The sequence below is a fragment of the Tauraco erythrolophus genome, chromosome 7 (assembly GCF_009769465.1).
Source record: "Tauraco erythrolophus isolate bTauEry1 chromosome 7, bTauEry1.pri, whole genome shotgun sequence".
Taxonomy (NCBI): domain Eukaryota; kingdom Metazoa; phylum Chordata; class Aves; order Musophagiformes; family Musophagidae; genus Tauraco; species Tauraco erythrolophus.
The window spans coordinates 63,465,104-63,482,571 of record NC_141471.1 but is presented as its reverse complement, the minus strand read 5'-3'; the positions used below and the strand labels follow the sequence as shown (position 1 = coordinate 63,482,571).

Here is a 17,468-nt window from a genome sequence, read left to right as displayed (position 1 = left end):
GTGCTGTGTTTGCTCAAGTTTAAAAGACGAAGGTCTTGTAGCCTAGTTTTTATTGAAAGGTCATTTCCAAACATGAAGTTTAACAGTAACTGCTGCATAGCAGGTAGTCACGGTTAGTTCTGTCGCAGCGTGCAAGGAAGGGTTGTTCCAGGGACAGGGGTTGAGCAAGGTCGGAAGAGGTAGAATTTTACAGTTGTTTGCGTTGTTGGCGAGGTTGAAGTACAGTGTCTGTGCCAAAAGAACTGTCGATCAGCTGCAGAAATGAAACCTTAACTAGAAATACATACCTGTTGGTCAAACACCACGCACAGCCGTTACTGTAGAAGAACGGATGAGGTAAGTACGGTGGGCTTTGCACCCTTGCCCAGTGTTTGCCCAACTTCTGATACCTGACTCGTGTCTTTATGGGTTAAAATTCGTAGTGGCACCACAGATGTGAGTGGAGGGCAAAGACTTCTCTGGCATGTTTCTGGCACCTTAGGGTTTTTGTCTTTATGGAGACACCTGGAAATAACTTTAGTGTTCTGTTGCCCAATTTCAGGTTTCCTTTAAAAGGCAAACCTATCCTGCCTGGACATAAAGTAGTCTGGAAGTTGTTCTCTGCGGTAATGACATCCCTTCTCAGTGCTTCTGCATCACGGGTGTGTTCATCCCAAATGAATTCCGCAGCTACAGTTCTTTGGGCATAAACTTGGGAAATGAATGGTTTTATTAATGAGAGAGACTTGTATAAGCATTTCTGAGGCTTCCTTACTTGTTAGCCCTTACATCGTGTAATATAGGGTTATAACATTAATGGTTTTTCTCTGCTTTCAAAATATTTTATTTCTTAATAAAAAATAATTTAAAAGCCACAGTCCAGAAAATAAAAGGCTGGCTGTTTTTCCTTCAGAAATAAAAGTAGGTCGTAATGCCTGCAATGTAAAGGGCATACTTCTGTTCAAATCAGTAGAATGACTGTGGTGATTGCCATTTAAAAAAAAAGGCACAAAACCCCCAACCATACCTTAAATGTTCTCTGATGTAATGACAGTGAAATTAGGTTTGTGCCCTATTTTGGAATCTTCTTTCTCTGCTTTTTTTTTTTTTAAGTATGCTAGAATTTTTTTCTAGACGGGCAGAGAGTTATATCGTTCTATGTATAGACCGTTGTTTGATGGGGGAGGGCACTGAGTTCTTGCTAACTTTGTAGACAACTTGTTCTTCATATGTCGTGACGTGGACTGTAGCCTGTAGCTTAACAGAAAGTAAACTAGTGCAAATTAATGTAATGACTTTACCCTCCTCTTCTTTGTAGCACAATGGCTGACAATAAAGTGAAGTCGACCAAACCTGTGAATAAGACTCCTCCAAAGTCTCCTTCAGATCCATCAAAGGACCGAGCAGCAAAACGATTGTCCTGTGATTCAAACAGCTCCCATGAGGGAGCTGTGGCAGGAGAAATAAGCGCTCTGGAAGAGGCCTTTAGAAAATTTGCCATCCATGGTGATACAAGAGCCACAGGAAAAGAAATGCATGGGAAGAACTGGTCAAAGCTATGTAAGGACTGTCATGTGATAGACGGGAAGAACGTGACAATCACAGATGTCGACATTGTCTTCAGTAAAATCAAGTAAGTTCCTTTCTGCTGTCATTTCCTGGTCTCCCCAACATATCCTGTAGAGATTATCTACATTTATCTTCTGTTGCTTACAGATGTTGTGAGGCACTGTATGTCTTTGTCGCAATCGATCTCCCTCTTGTTCCTTTATGAAGCCGCGTTGCTTTGTCAGAAGATCCAGCTTTCATCTCCTGTCCTGTTATCCTAAACCGACTTGGGTGTCACAGGTGGTGTGCTGTGCAGAGAGGTACCCTGTGGTCAGGACAAATGCAGCCTATTCCAAGGAACTTCTCTTTTTTTGACTGCAATAAACGGCGTGAACGTTTCCTGAAGGATAGCTGAATGAAGCCGGGTGTAGTTTGACATCTTTCCAAAACTCAGCGAGGTGGGATATGTACTAAAAACCATTATTCTGACAACAATCCTGATGTCCAGCACAACACCCACTCAAGTTTAAAGTGTAGGGCCATGCCAAACTGATGGTGAGTTTGTGATTAATTGGTTAGGATGACCTCAGGGCTCCTAGCTTATTCCCATGAGCAGGCTGGAGTTTTAGGGAAACTTTCTCCCCAGATTGAAAACCTAGGCAGGTTTGATCCAGAAGCTCATCAAATCAAAGAGAAGACACTCAGCTGTTGTGGCATATTCTGTCTACTTGTATTTTTTGGAAGTTGCATTGCCAGAGTTAGGGATGCTATCAGTAAAGCAGCTTATTTGAAATGCATGTTTAGGCTGCAGAGTTGATTTGTTTCTTTCTTGCTCTGTGATAGACAACGCTGGCGTTTATTTTCAAATTTTCTTTGGCTTTCATCGACTAAAAAATTTCTCTGGCAATAGTGAAACTTAGCACTACTTTCTCGTGTTGGTATGTGGGCAAGTTGGTGTTAGAACAACCCCGTGATGTGGCATAAACTATTGTGCAACAGCAGCAGATACAAAGAGGTATCAGTTTCGGTGCCTGCTGGGGTAGAAGGAATCCGATGCATTCTGCAGGAACGCGTTGGGAGGTGGGGGGTGCCCGAGGGGAACGTCCATGTGTGCCGTTGCGGTTGTTCTGCAACCTCAGCCTGGCTCAGGGATTCTCGTCTCTGCCTGGGTGGGGAGGTGCCTCTTCAGCAGTTCCTCAGACCTGTGACCGCTGGGTTGTCGTTTCTCTTGGAAGAAGCATCCCATAACTGCCTTCCAATACCTGAAGGGAACCTACAGGAAGGCTGGGGAGGGACTTTTTACAAGAGTGTCCACTGATAGGACAAGGGGAAATGGGTTTAAGTTGAAGGAGAACAGATTTAGATTAGATCTTAGGAAGAAATTCTTCAGTATGAGGGTGGTGAGACTTTGGAATAAATTGCCCAGAGAAGCTGTGGATGCCCCCTCCCTGGGGGTGTTCAAGGCCAGGTTGGACAGAGCCTTGAGTAGCCTGGTCTAGTTGACAGGCGTCCCTGCCCATGACAGGGAGGCTGAATTAGATGATCTCTGAGGTCCCTTCCAGCCTGTGCCATTCTGTGATTCTATGATCTTTTCCTCTCTCTGTCCAGCATTTAGTAGTTTAGAGGATAACTGCGTCAAATGCAAAAGCATTTTTATCTTCATTGTTAATTAATTACTTGCTCATTTCTCACCTGTACATGTTCACATAACATCTATTTTATATAGCCTTCTCTTTTAAAATGATATTATTTTAAAATCAGTATTGCTTAAATGGCAGATGGGGAAACTTAGAATAGCTGCGATTTGCCATCTTTCCTGGGAAGGTCTGTTTTTCCATGTGCATGCCTTTGGTAGGTATACTTCCACGATTTCTTAAGTGTTGGGGTTTTTTTAACATTTTTATTCTTGAGAGCATATGTCAGCAATTCTTTTTAGTCTAGATCACATTGATATCAGTCACATATAGTATTTTAAGTTTTAACGAGTGAAGATTTAATGGCTGTAGTTACTCGAGTGTTAGTAACGTGCTGTGACGTGGGAGGCTCATGCACGGGCTGAGCATGCAGGGTTTCTCCAGCGTGTTCAGACAACTGCTTTTCCTTGCTCTCTCTTTTTAACCCTAAGCTGAAGGATAAGGATAGATTTGGTGATGCATCAAAACAGGCACGCTCACGAAATAAACTCGTACTCATTTCCATTTTACAAGCAGCGTCTTCCCAGCAGAGCGCTGAGGTTTTGTGGCACCCCAAGCTTTTCCCATCTGCCTTGAATGAAAAAACATGAAACACCGTAAAAGAATCTCGAGCCCCGAAGAAAGTGCAGAGTTCTGCTTCCATGTCTCAATTAGGGTTGTGCTTATGGGTATCAGAAGGCTCTGCACTTTGCTGTTGGTTTTTGGTCCTTCAGCTGGACTGCATCTCACGGGGTGGACTTCAGCCACGGTGGTGCAGCGAGATGGGGCTGGTAGATCCTGGCAGTTGCAGTCTGACCAGGGAACACACCCAAAGATAAGAAAATATGTTAGTCATACCCAACTACAATTGCCTTCTAGGATGGTGGCAGAGCTTCCAAACAGATTTTCTGTTAGGTCTGTTATTGGGAAGCCACCGTGTTTAGCAGGGTTTGTTTTCCAGCCAGCTATAGGTAGAGTTTATGACAAGGGCACAGGTTGTTCAAACACTAGAAAATAATTAATCTAGTAGAATTGTTCTTTGGATTTATGAATTACTATGTCTGGGTATAAAGCCCATGTTTGTCATCTTGCTAACTTTCCCAGGCTTCATCTGTTGTTCTGCTACAGATACTGGCAAAATAGGTAGGAAGCATGCGTTGCTGTGAGGGTAAAGTAACAGGGAAATCAGTAACAGATATGTTTGCCTAAGAGCTTCTGAAAGATAGCGTTTTATTCACTGATTGGTAACTTTCTCTGCTGCAGGAGAGATTTTTATCAGTTCAATCCTGAGAAGTAATGAACGTTTTTGTAGACTCAACACTTCCCACCCCACCTCCGCCAAACCAGATGAGTAACTTCTCAAAGTTTTGAATAATCCGTGATACTTCTTCGTAGCTGGGACTATGTGTCTGTCTTTTGGAGATTAGTTCATTTAAGGTTAAGCTTGTGTTGTTACAAAGGTTGAGGAAATTCTGATGAACCTAAGAAACGCTAAGAAAACAAGCGTAAAATGCTGTTCTCCTTCTGCACAAGGATGTCAGGTCAGACTGGAGTGTATTTTGTCTATTTTTCTTGCACGAAAGGTCCGCTGAAGGCCTCCATGCAAGCACAACGTTTGTATGTACTTTAGGATAAGAAGAAGCAATGGTCTAATGCAAAGAATGCACAGTAGTAGACATGAGAGAAGAATTGCTAGAATTGCATGGTTTGGTAAGAAAAGATGTGAATTGGATGATCTGCTTCCCCCTCCTCAAGTATTTTTATTTAACGGCAATTTGTAGGTTCTTAAGGGTCTCACAAACCTTTCCAATTTGGTAGATTGTAATATAAGTTGTTGTGTGTTTAAAAATTGATTAATAGATGTCTATTTTTGCTGCTTTTTTTTTTCTTTTCTGTTTTAAAAACTTCCTATTGTCAGCTCAGAAAATACAAGAAATTAAGCAGCAATTAATTTTGCAATGGAATTACTTGGAATGAAAAGCCAAAGCCCACTTGTGAGAGAAGCCACGTTGTACCCCTAGAGATCAGAGGAAAACCACCTACGTTTATGCCAAATGTTTAGATTGCATTAAGACAGTTGGGATAGACTGCTAATTCTATAGGAAGTAGAAAAGTAAATATTTTTTTTTGCTACAAAAACATACAATAAAGACATCTCATATGATATCGTTATTTTTCTATGCACGTTGCACCTGGAAAAACAAAAGAAATTGTGAAGAGTGAATGACAAAGTTCTACGATATCTTATGGGATGAAATCTATTAAAAATGCAGCAAACCCAACAGAAGTGTACGTAACTCTAAGTACAATTAAGTAGTAAGCTTGCTGGATTTTATAGTTTCACAGTCAAAACTGAAGATGTTGAACTCTTTTTTTTCTTCATATGTTCATTGGGCTGCATACAACAGTGAGACTGTAGTTGCAGGGTAAATTTTAATTTCAAAACCAGCTCCTTGCTTAAAGTTAAGTAAAAATCTCTTTTTCTAGTTGGTGCATCATCTCAAATCTGCTCATATTATTGTTAAAAAAAAAAAAAAAAAGCCTGAAAATAGGATGTCATTTTTTTTAGTGGTCCCTAAATTCACTGCTGTACTTGAAGACAAGGGTAAGTCACAGTCATGTGCTATGAGAAGGGAAATATTCATAAATCACTGTATGTGAAACTTTCATGGCAGGACCAAAAATAGAGTTTCACTCTTTTTGTGATGATAACAACTTCCATTTCCCTGTAACTCAAGCTGCTGCTAAAATGTAGAGTTTTAGTGTACATTTCTTAGTAATATTAGCTCACTCCAAGCATTCATTTCTCACATGCTGTCTGAACCTTACATAGACATCTTTCGGTTGTATTTCGCAAATTAAGGGGGATAATGCACTCTGAGTCTGCTGAATTTAGAGACATCCAACTTGCAGACATGCAATGGCATTTGAAAATGGATGGCTTTCTTGAAAATGGGAATTCCATGGGTATCTTTTCAGTAGCTGGAACAATTGCCTGCCTTCCTGGAAATTTGCTTCATTAACTGTTTCATTTGTGTTACTCTTCCAGAGTTGCAAAAGTTTGTAGGCTGTGTGTCTTGTCTTGTACTTGCAGAGTGCAGTTATGGGTTTGGAGACTCTTGTTGCCTGGGTGAAATCAAGCTTGTTGGTGACACAGGAGAAGGGCACAGAAGTGTTCTGGGTTTGGAATGAGAAGCAACATGTGGCTGCATTCTTCTTAATCCAGCAAGTCAGTGAGACACAACAGTCTAAGAATTCCAGAGTTTTTGTATCAAGGAAAGCAGAATAACCAAGAAGAGTAGATGTTACTGATCTCTGACCAGCATTCTGGCACATTGCCTTAGGAACTTAAATTTCTTTATTTATTGGGGCCAACAACTGCTCTGGGAAATTGGATATGTTAGCTATGCCATGCACATACTCCACTTGTTGTATGTAGTTAACATGGTAATAGTAATAGCCCTGACAGAAATACCTCTGCTCTTATTTTAGACGTGTTACCACTCAGCACTGCAAGGACATGATTTAGGCGCTGCCATAGAACTGCTAATTCTATGACATTACTAGATAGAAAAATAAAAATATTTCTGTTTACACTGGCATGTTACTATGGTTGCAGGCAGGCCTGGGTGACGTCATGCCTTGGATCCATTGTGAGCATTTATTTAGGTAGTTGTCTCCATGGAAACATTTGTTTGTTTTGATGTTACCATGTGTTAAATTTTAAACAAATTTTTGTGGTTCTATACTGGATTGTTGTTGAGGACTAGTTAATCTACAGAAGCCTTGTAAATATACCTTGCTCCCCGCCCTCTAAAATATTTTCGGTAAAAGATCAAGTGAAAGCATAATCGGCCTCTCGAATTCCGTTAATAGTTTCTGATGTTGCTTTGACATGTTTTCTTGTTGCTGAGGAAGCCATGCGTTCTAAAGGCCAGAAAACTCTCCTCCATCTTTGTGAGAAAGGAAGGTTTTGTTCCCATGGAGAATCTTCACAACACACTTCACCGCGCCTTGACTTTTGAGCAGTCCCACCCGCGCTCCATCCGTCGCACATCTCGCAGTCGGCTGCTCCTCCTGGTTCCCACCATCGGAATCCGTCGGGTCTCTGCAGGAGCGCTTCCACCTGAGACCAGCCAAGTCTTCATCCAGCAGTAGTTCAGCGTTGGTGCAAGACTGTGGAAGAATTAAAATGGACAATGTTTGCTCTAAGCAGCCAGCAAAATAACTCTTGGCAAGAACGAGGATGTGCTTTTTCCCATTTGTCAACTGCATTTGTTGTCTCTTCTCCACATTGAACAATTCTGACACTTATTACTTTCTTAATATATTTGAAAGGAATAATACTTGGACACGTGCACTCATTCGAAACAAATATCTTTCCCTGAGGATTCTCTGAAGTAATTTGTATTCAACAGAGATTTTACTTAAATTTTTTAAATATGTAAATAGGTATGAGGTGGTCTTTGCAGATAAATGGAGCACATAGTAGTTGTAAGTTGTGTTTAACTTTCCTACTGGAGAGATTCTTTTAATAGTGACATAGAACTTCATTTGTGTAATCCTACTTTATGCATGAAGCAGGCATAACAGTGAACTTGTGTGCTTTAATGTGGCTGCATAGAATCATAGAATCACAGAATGGTTTGGCTTGGAAGGGACCTCAAAGACCGTGTAGTTCCAACCCCCCTGCCACGGGCAGGGACACCCTCCACTACACCAGGTTGCCCAAAGCCTCATCCAACCTGGCCTTGAACACTTCCAGGGATGGGGCAGCCACAGATTCTCTGGGCAACCTGTTCCAGTGCCTTACCACCCTCTGAGGGAAAAATTTCTTCCTTATATCCAATCTAAATCTCCCCTCTTTCAGTTTAAAGCCATTGCCTCTTGTCCTGTCACTACACACCCTTGTAAAAAGTCCCTCTCCAGCTTTCCTGAGGGCCTCCTTTAAGTACTGGAAGGCTGCATCTGGAAATCAGTTTTAATTGAATATTGAACGTTAGGCAGAGCGTAGTCTCTTGCTAATAAATCTCTCCCTTCCAGGCAAATTGCAAGGTAGTGCCTTTAGAAATGTAGGTAAGATACAATAGAAAGCGTTCCTTACCACATCATCTATACTCTATTTTAATTGAAATTAAGATCCAATTTCCTTTCTTGTCCAGGAAGCCAAATGGTTTGGTTGGATGAGACGTTGGGAAACCTGGTGTAGTGAAGGGTGTCCCTGTCCATGGCAGGGGGGTTGGAACGAGATGATCTTTGAGGTCCCTTCCAACCCAAACCCACGCTGCGTTTTGGACTTTATCCGTGAATATCTTGAACGCTTCTCCCACTTCTGCCAAGAGGCATAAATTCTAGAGGTAAACCAGTGACCACTTATAGAAGAAGGATGGAGGTAGATTCACTTGCTGTTTTGTGCGTGTAAAATGTGTGAGTTCTGGGCCCCTAATGGTGGGTGCTGATCATGGTTTTAAAACCACCTTTTGGTGTGAGTAGGCATCACGTGGAAGGCTACGGATGCAGTGGTGGGTGGTTCATTGCCAGCTGGCACGGAGCGCTGCGTGGTGCCATACACGGTACTGTACAGCAGCTCGCCCAGTATTTCTGACACGCTGTGCCATGAGCTGCATCTGGACTACAGGGACTTCGGCTGGTTTAGAGGAGAAGTTGGTCTCTGGTATGAGAGCTTGTCTGGTGGGTTTTTAGAGAGGTTTTTGCCTTTTTGTTTTTAATATCAGCCTAATTTCATCAGATCGCACCATCGTTTAAAGTTGCCTGTTTTTCATTTATAAAAACAGCTATGTGAAATCTGCCCTAGTTACAAAATTACCTCATTTTACTGATTAACGAGCATTTTCTAGACTGTTAAACATCAGTGTAGACTTTGTCTCTCCTTTTCCATGAATTGAAGTAGAAGATTATTAAGACGTAAAGGATGAGGCAGCCTTGGCTGCTGCAACCGACTGACTGTGAAGGTTAAGATGCGGAGAGGAGCGAGCACGATGAACAATGGGATCACAGGCCTGGACTTCGGAATGGCAGATCTTGGTCAGAAAACTGCCCTGGAGGGAGTCTGTGGGCATGAAGCAGTACCCGCAGGAAAGGAAGACAGAGTTAAGAATCCATGGGACCATGTAGGATGCATCCAAGGGTGCTGAAGGAGCTGGGCAAAGTCATTGCAAACTTTCTCCCTATCATCTTCAAAAGGCCATGGCAGATGGGGGAGGTTCCCAGGGACCGGAAACAGGCAAACATCACACACATCCTCATGAAGGGCGAGAAGGAGGATCCAGACAATGAGAGGCCATGACCTCAGTCTCTGTTGAGGTCGTGAGGCAGATGCTCTCAGAAGCCCTTTCTCAACGATAAAGGACAAGAAGGTGATTTGGAGCAGCCAGCGTGGATTTGCCAAGGGGAGGTGATGCCTGATTGACCTAATTGCTTTCTAGGATGAAATGACGGGCGCTGTGGGCAAAGGGGTATAGTATACCTCAGCTGTGGCAGGGCCTTGGCCCCAGTAACATCATGGCCGAATTGGTGAGGTGTGGGCTGGATAGTGGGCAGACACTGAGCAGCAGCTCTGGAGGTTGTGGTGGACAACCATTTGACAACCGTTTCCTTTTAAGAAACTTTTTTCCCATTTCATAGTGAGTTTTAGGTTCTCATTCTTTATGAAGGTTCTGGATGTTACCAGCAAATAAATAATTTCTAAAACCTTGCTAAGATTCCTAACATTGGTGCTGATTCCTAAGGCTCCCAGACCATTTTAATTACATAAGCACATCTCTATGGCAACCTTTTCTAGGAAGAAATGCTAGTAGATACTCAAGTTTTATGGTTGAGGGAGCAAATGCAGAAAACCCATTCAGTTTCAGTGAGGAGCTGAGGAAGGACGATTAAAGTGTGGTATTCCTGAAGCCCAGTGGCTTTTCTTGATGCGTTTGCTTCCCAGTAATTGGTTCTGGAGATCCCTTTTGGGAATGGTGCCCTGTTCTGTGCACAGGCACGTGGCACACAGCTAACGATAGCTCGCCCCGGGCTGTGCTGGCTGCAGGAGGGGCAGCAGTGCTGCTCTGTCTGTGTGGGGTGGCACTGCCCTGGTTGTCCAGCTGGGACCTTGTGCCAGGTGAGTGCTCTGCTTCCTTGGCATGAGTTTGGTGTGTTAAACTGTGTGCTCCGGAAAAAGGGTGGTAGTGAGTGCTGATGGAATATGAAGAACGTGACCTTAGCAGCATGGAATCGTCTTCCTTCTTCTTTGCCTCAACTTTGTTCTGGAAGGAAGAGCCCCTGAATATTCCTGTGGGGAATATTTTAGTCTTACCGGTACCCGGTTTTCATGATTGTGGCACAAGCTTCATAGGACACTTAGAAAAGCAGAAAGCTTTCTGGAATGCTTCTGCAGCAGACATGCAAGTACAAGGCTCCAACGATAAGGATAAGCCACCATCATCTGGTGAGAAGGAGTTATTGCTGTGGTCCTGTTCATCTCTCCGTCTCTGCTGATACAGCAGAGCTTTGTACCACTTAGTGCCATTGGTGATGGTGGGCACCAGCAGCTGCAGAACAGTGGTGATCTTTGGCACCAGGCTGTGACTCTCATGACACATGACAGCACTTGCTTCATTGCCCAGATGGCTTCGGTCTTTATTCTGTGCTCTTCAGTTGCAAATATTGTTTATATATAAAAAAAAAAAAAAAGTAAGCTAATGAGAGGAGCAGTTGTTGGGCTGTCAGTGGCTGTATTTTTTTGTGCTAAAAGATGCAACTGATAGCTTTTATATCATCATAAAAGTGTGTGCAAGGAGAAGTTGTTTTTCTTTCAGCTAACAACAGATAGCAGTGATGCTGTAACGTGATAGCAGTTCATTACACCACTACTGAAAAACCAGTATGAGAAAACAAGATAGGTCTGTGCTTATTGTTTGGGATCTAACTCAGTTATACAGTATCTCTAGACACAGTCGTTATAATTGCCAGTGCAGTACCGAGTAACTCTGGATTTATCTGCTCCTTGGTATTCGAGGTGTTTGTTACTGGGTGCGGGGTGGTGGTTGTTAAACTTCTGAATGGAGCGGGCAGCGCTGAGAACGGGCAGTGTGCCTGACCCAGAGCAGCGTGGGAGTAGGACAAGAGGCTACTGACCAGAGGATCGTAGAGGAGAGGGTGGGCAGCTCTTACTCACCACCACGTGCAGTCTGTATCTCCCCAAAAGGTGTTGTGTGTTGACTTCTGCAAGAAGGATGCTCTGGAATGGGACAGATGGAGAACGGTGACTGCACTGTTTGCCTTCTTGTCTCGTCGCTTCCCTGTATCTAGCAGCTACTACTGCTGCGTGCCAAGCTGCTTTTAGGGGGCCATAACAAACCCTGTTTTCATATTCCTTGTGCTCAGTCTTCCTCTGTCTCACTTTTTAACAGGTAGTAACCTTTCTTCCAAATTTAAGCTATTTACGTTTTCACGGATGCTGTATGGAAACAGATGCTTGGGGCACTTGTAATCCAAGCGGAGATCAGGGTGCTCGTGTGGGTAGAATCATGGAATGGTTAGGGTTGGAAGGGACCTCAAAGATCATCTAGTTCCAACCCCCCTGCCATGGGCAGGGACACCCTCCACTACACCAGGTTGCCCAAAGCCTCATCCAGCCTGGCCTTGAACACTTAGCACATGTCGTACTATTCTCATCTGGCATGGTGTCAATGGAAGGTTTTGCAGGTTGCCAAGTAGTATGCATTGATTAGTGTCTACAGCTCTACAAAAGGGTGTCTAGGGAGAAGATTTTAAGTGAAGTGTTTGTTGGTTTTTCTTTTTTGTTGTTGGTTTTGGTAACAAAAGAAACAAGCTGGTGAGTTGGTATTCTTAAAAGAGCCTATAGATAGACAAAGGAAGAAAAAGAGAGTAATTTGGCATTTATAGGGTCTTACTTTTTTATCTAAAGTGCATTGTAAGTTGAGAGATAGGTTTCAAATACAAGAAAACAGCAGGAGAAGGTGCTGAAAGGTAGCTATGATGAAGGAAAATATATACCCCATGTGGTATCCAATAGCCACTCTGTTAGGTGATATTCTTGTATATATCCAAAAATAAAGAGTTTTGATACTTTTCAAGCATCGTATTGGAAATAGATGTCAGGTGAAAATGGTGGTGAGCTGTTTGTGATTTGAGTTCAGGACATTTTTTTATGCTAATAATTAAAGGTAATGAGTGGTGTGAATGCAAATCACAGTAATAGTAATGACTATAGTAATGACTATAATCTGACTAAACGTGTTTTGCTGCCAGGAAGTCCTGGAAGAGTATTCTATTTAGTAATTCCTTGAGAGGACTGATACATCTCCTATGTGTTCCCGCAGCTCATCCTTTATTGAGAGAGCACAAATAGTATGATTGATTTTTCTAAGCTTTTATGGTAAAAATAAATGGAAATTATTTCCTTACTTTTACAGAAAATCGGGAACTGTGGTTTCCTCTTCCAGACAGGTTCCTTTTCTGGAAAGGCCTGTTGGGTCTGCTCTAGCCAGGCGAAGAGAGCTACAGAAAGGATACTGAGCAGTCTGTTAGAGAAGCTAATTGTTTTCCTCCTCCTCTACTGATAAGATGAACTCTGCTTCCCGATTTAACAGTCTGGGTCTGAGTGTGACCTGCACATCCAGCCGACCGCAACTTCAGTCAACGTTGGCCATTTGTAACAGTTCGTCTGATCTTAGTAATTCCTTTTTTGATTTAGTCCAGTGTTCTGTGACCAACAACACAGTGTATCATGCATGCTTGGGAGATTGTTCCTTTTATTCCCCTTTCAGGTGCTACACCGTGCCACCCAATCAGCTTCTGTAAGTTCTACTTCTGTGTCTTTAAGTACCAATCTGTGAAAGGCATCGCCCAGAAGGACAACGAAGTGGCAGTCACCAAGGGAAACAGTAAATGTTCAGAAGAGCTATCAGACTTCTGTGCTACCCATAGAGAACTGGATTTCTTTAATGTTAGGGACGCTGACTTGATGTTATCTGTCATGACATTTTCACTTCTTGGAAGTGTTTCAGCTCCATTTATCAAAGCCTTGAGATAAAGAAGATGACAAGGTGTACTTTTTGGAGACAGTTATCCGAATAACTTATGCCAAGTATTGATTAGATTCCTATATGTGCTTGCTGCAAGTGTGATCTCTTAAATCTTGGAAGAAGTCATAACAGCACAGCTTCTCCACTGTTGTCATATGCTCTTGCTTAAGAAAACGAAGCACATAAACTATGCCTGATTCGCACATACTCAGAAGAATTCCAGCCAACATTTCTGCTTGTTATCTTCATTGAGCTCCACTTGGAAATCTGTGAGGCTTTTTGGAGCCTTGAAGGGTGAGACAATTTGACTTCTGGTGCCTCTAAAAGGGTGGACACCCTACCTCTGCTGCAGGGTAGAAAGGCACAGAGACATCTTAGTTTTCATAGCCGCGGTCTCACGGGGCTTTGTTGAACTGTTTAGGTGTACGAGGAGTTGTTTAACCATGCATAAAGTTTGCCTGGGTTATATTCTACCCTATCAGACTTTGTTTAGTGTTTGAAGCAGAGCATTGGCCTGAACCAGTTGTTGTCGAGCTCCTCCTGGTTTTGCTATCCTTACTGTGAGAAATTAATTCAACTATAAATAGGTGCATCAAGTACTTCAGCTAGTTTTAAATTAACTACTTATATAAACATACATAATATAGAGGTTTAATGATAAAAATGACCAGCAGGTAACCCTGCAAAGATGTTTGTCCATTGCTTGTGGTGGAGGGTTTCTACAGTAGACCTGTGCAGGCTGGTGTACACTGTGCAGCACATAGAGCTTAACCGTGTGTGTGTACGTGACGTTGTCTTCATCTCTTGTCTTTTTGTCATACCGTTTTCATACAAGAGTCGGTTTGTAGTTTTGCTTTATAGGCTGTGAGGATATACATGACTCGCTTACGAAGAGCCATCTACCCTGCAGGCAGTGCTAGTGGAGTGTGAGAGACCAGATGTTGAATTAGGTCCCGTGGGAATGCATCAGCAATCCCCATTCAGAAGATTTTGTATCGCAAATAAATGCGTACATAAGAATCTGGTAGGTAAGACAGTCTTCTGGAGAGCTGTGACCTGACAGAGAATGAAAGATGCATCGAAAGGGAGTTTGTATTCCTCTTCAAGAAGGTTTCTGGTGTTTGGTATGGCTTTTATGTTGCGAGAGGTCTTTTTTTGGAAGGAAGAGCTTCTGAGATATTTTGAGCCTATTAAATGCTATTGACTATTCAGTCGTATCTGATCACAGCAACGTTGTTCAACTGGGCTCATCTAAGGACAGCTTCGATTTCATCCTGGCATGCAGCGGGGTCCTGTGCCCTGATAGATTTTTGTGGCAGATGTAAGAGGCAGGCTAAATTTGGCAGAAATTTCTTCTAATAGTTCAGAAGATCTTCAATCACTGAAGATACGTTAGACGTCTCCAAAATTGTCAGAATCTTCCCCGGTGCTGGCTCAATACCTTCCGTCAGTAGCTGTTGATCTAAGTAAGTCACAGATTTCCAAAATAGTGTACACTTGTTCTTTCGTAGTCTCCTCTCTGCTTTCATGATTCATTCCAACATCTTGGAGGCTTCCCAGTTATTCCTTGTCATTTTGGTTCACCACGATGATGTCTGCAAGATAGAAAACTGTGTGGGTAAACCTCTATTTTTTATAAACCTTTGGATCTTTTAAATACAGCTCATGCTTTGAGTTGAGAGGATTGAGATGTAAATGAGAGAACATCTGTATTAGCGTCAACTGTCATCGTTTTCTGCATTTCTTTTGGATTGGTTTCAGATGCACATGAGTCAGCACTGTACAGACTGATAAACAAACCTTTAATCCAGGGGAGGAGATAGATTCCCACAGGGACTTTGCTCACTCTCTGTTTATAGCTTTCACAAAGTGCCAAGCTGTCGGTGGCATGGACCCTTCTGCGGATTCTGTGGTACAACGGAGACTTTCTTTAGTAAAATATGTTTCCCTCTTTGGACGCCGAGAGGGGATCAGTCTCTCACACCCCGAGGAGGACTGTCTTTGAATCCAAAAGGCTTATTTCTGAAGCTCAACATAGCTTTGTTGTTAACTACTGGTTTGGCAGACTTCCTCTGGTAGAGTTATCTTGAAATTTTTAACTTTAGCTTAGGTTTTCTCCCAGGAGATGAGTAGAACTCTGTGGTTTCCAAACCACCTCTTTTTTTTCTCTCCACTCTCTGCTTTGCCCACATTGAACTGTGTAGATCTCAAAGCTCCAGGGGCTGCACTTACCACCTGGGAGGAACTTCTGCAGACATTCCCCGGTAGCATTAGTGGGGGATCTTCATTCAGCTTTGTGCCGGGGTGGGAAACGCGTTGAGATGGCTCTTGAGGTGTACAAAAGAAGCAGGCAGGCAGAGGCATTTGCTGTTTGTAACCTCAGCTGTGCAAAGATACGTATCTCTGCAAAATGGAGATATTGGTTGTGGAGTCTCCTTCTCTGGAGATGTTCCAAATGCGCCTGGACGTGTCAAAATTTACGTATATCCCTATGGCACACATGAGCAATAATGTTCTGCGACCCGCTAACAAGTCTCAGCAGGACGTCAGCCTTTTGCAGCTTCTGTGCGAAAAGTCTGGCGTTTCCCAGTAGTTAGAAACTGCTCCTCACTTGGTACGTCCTCCTGGAGGGTATTTCAGCACCTGTTCTGTGAAAGAACAGTCAGATTTCTCTGGAAGTGACAGTGATGCTTGAGTGAGCGGAGAGAAGTAATTTCTGCGGTAGGTATGTACAGCATCGCTGTATGGAAACGTCGCAAGAGAGCTTTTTCACAGAAGGTGCCACTGAAAGCCAAATTAGCTTCTTTGGATCCATACAAAAAGTTCTAGCACTGTGCTTAACTAAGGATCCCGTTGGCATGGCAATTGTCTTACATTTATTCTGTGGTCTGGATGGAAGCAGCCTTGGGTCTTGACTATTTTGGGGTTTGGTTTGCTGGGCTTTTTTGGTTTCTTGTCACCATCTTGTTGAAAACTGTTCTTGTTTCTTGCAGCATCAGCTCTCTGAGAAGTGTTGGCCTGTTTGTTTTTGTTGAGCTGTACGAAAGCGTTTTATTATGTTCCATGAGAAGAATTCCATGTGTTTGGTGTTCCCCTATTCATTCGCAGTGGTAAGGACAAATCAAAGCTGCTGTGAAAGGTGAGCTGAGCAAAACTGTGCTCTTGACATAGAATTTGTCTTCTGACGTTCTCTCGAGCACCCCACCTGAGTGAATTAGTGTTCAGCAGGATTTCTGAGTGGGTCACAGTTTCGTGGACGTGGTTTTCGGAAATACCATGTTCACCAATTGAGACTCTTTGTTGCTTAAAAACCTTCATTTAGGTGCCCAGTGTTCTGGATGACTTGGGTGTGATCTGAACTAGAAAGCACGGTGTCTGCCAAATAAGGGCAAGAGCAAATTTAGAGATATTTCTAAAAATTTGGATTTGGTATCTTGAGCACCTTTGGCTTTTTCAGTTTGTTTTGTCATGTGAAGAGGATTTTAAAAATGCAAGACCAGACATTTTAAAAACAATTCTTACAATACTTGTTTAAGTTCAGCTTAATTCCTAATTTTTCATATCAGTAAGAACTAGCTTGGACTCATAGATTGTGCTGGGTTTTTTCCCATCTCCTGTTTTTATTTTCTCCCCCTTGTTTTTTTCAGATGATAGGAAAATGCTTTTGCCACAAATTTTTGTGTGCATTCAGTTTTTGAGTGAACTAATAGCTTTGCTCCTGGTTGAAGTAACTTGGTGTTTCTGCAAGTTTGTAGCTGATTGAACAATGCTGTACCCAAAGCAAGAACATGATTTAAAGTATTGAAATGTTGAAATGTAGACTGTACACATCTCAAATACGTGCCTTTTTTTTTTTTTTTCTGTGTATGCTTTATTTACTCGTGGGTAAAGCTTAGGAGGAATATTTTGCACATCAAACAACTATAGGTTTCCTGTTTTCATTTTTTTAAATAGTACAGTTCTCTCCAGGTGGATATCTCTTAAAATATTCTCCTACTCTCATTGTAAACTGTTTGAGAGACTGTTTTGGCCACAGTCTGCTTGTTTTTCTGTCTTGCTTTCTGTTTTGTAAAGTGGGAATGACTGCTGGCAACGCAGACAATTGCATCAGTAATTTTAAGTCTCTAACTGCTGTTTCAGAAGACTTGAAGAGAAGAGGGATGTGGGGAGCTGGACATTGTTGTGAATGTTGGGTTTTTAACACAGATTTAAACCT

General features: G+C 42.5%; 1 protein-coding gene across 1 annotated transcript in view; it reads left to right on the top strand.

Moving 5' to 3' along the window:
- Positions 1-1,301: 1,301 nt before the first annotated feature.
- TPPP (tubulin polymerization promoting protein) overlaps positions 1,302-17,468 on the top strand; it is a 33,384-nt gene continuing 17,217 nt past the window's right edge. Inside the window, exon 1 of the mRNA XM_086614788.1 lies at positions 1,302-1,612. Coding sequence (XP_086470914.1) covers positions 1,302-1,612 — 311 coding nt within the window. The remainder of the gene's footprint in view (positions 1,613-17,468) is intronic.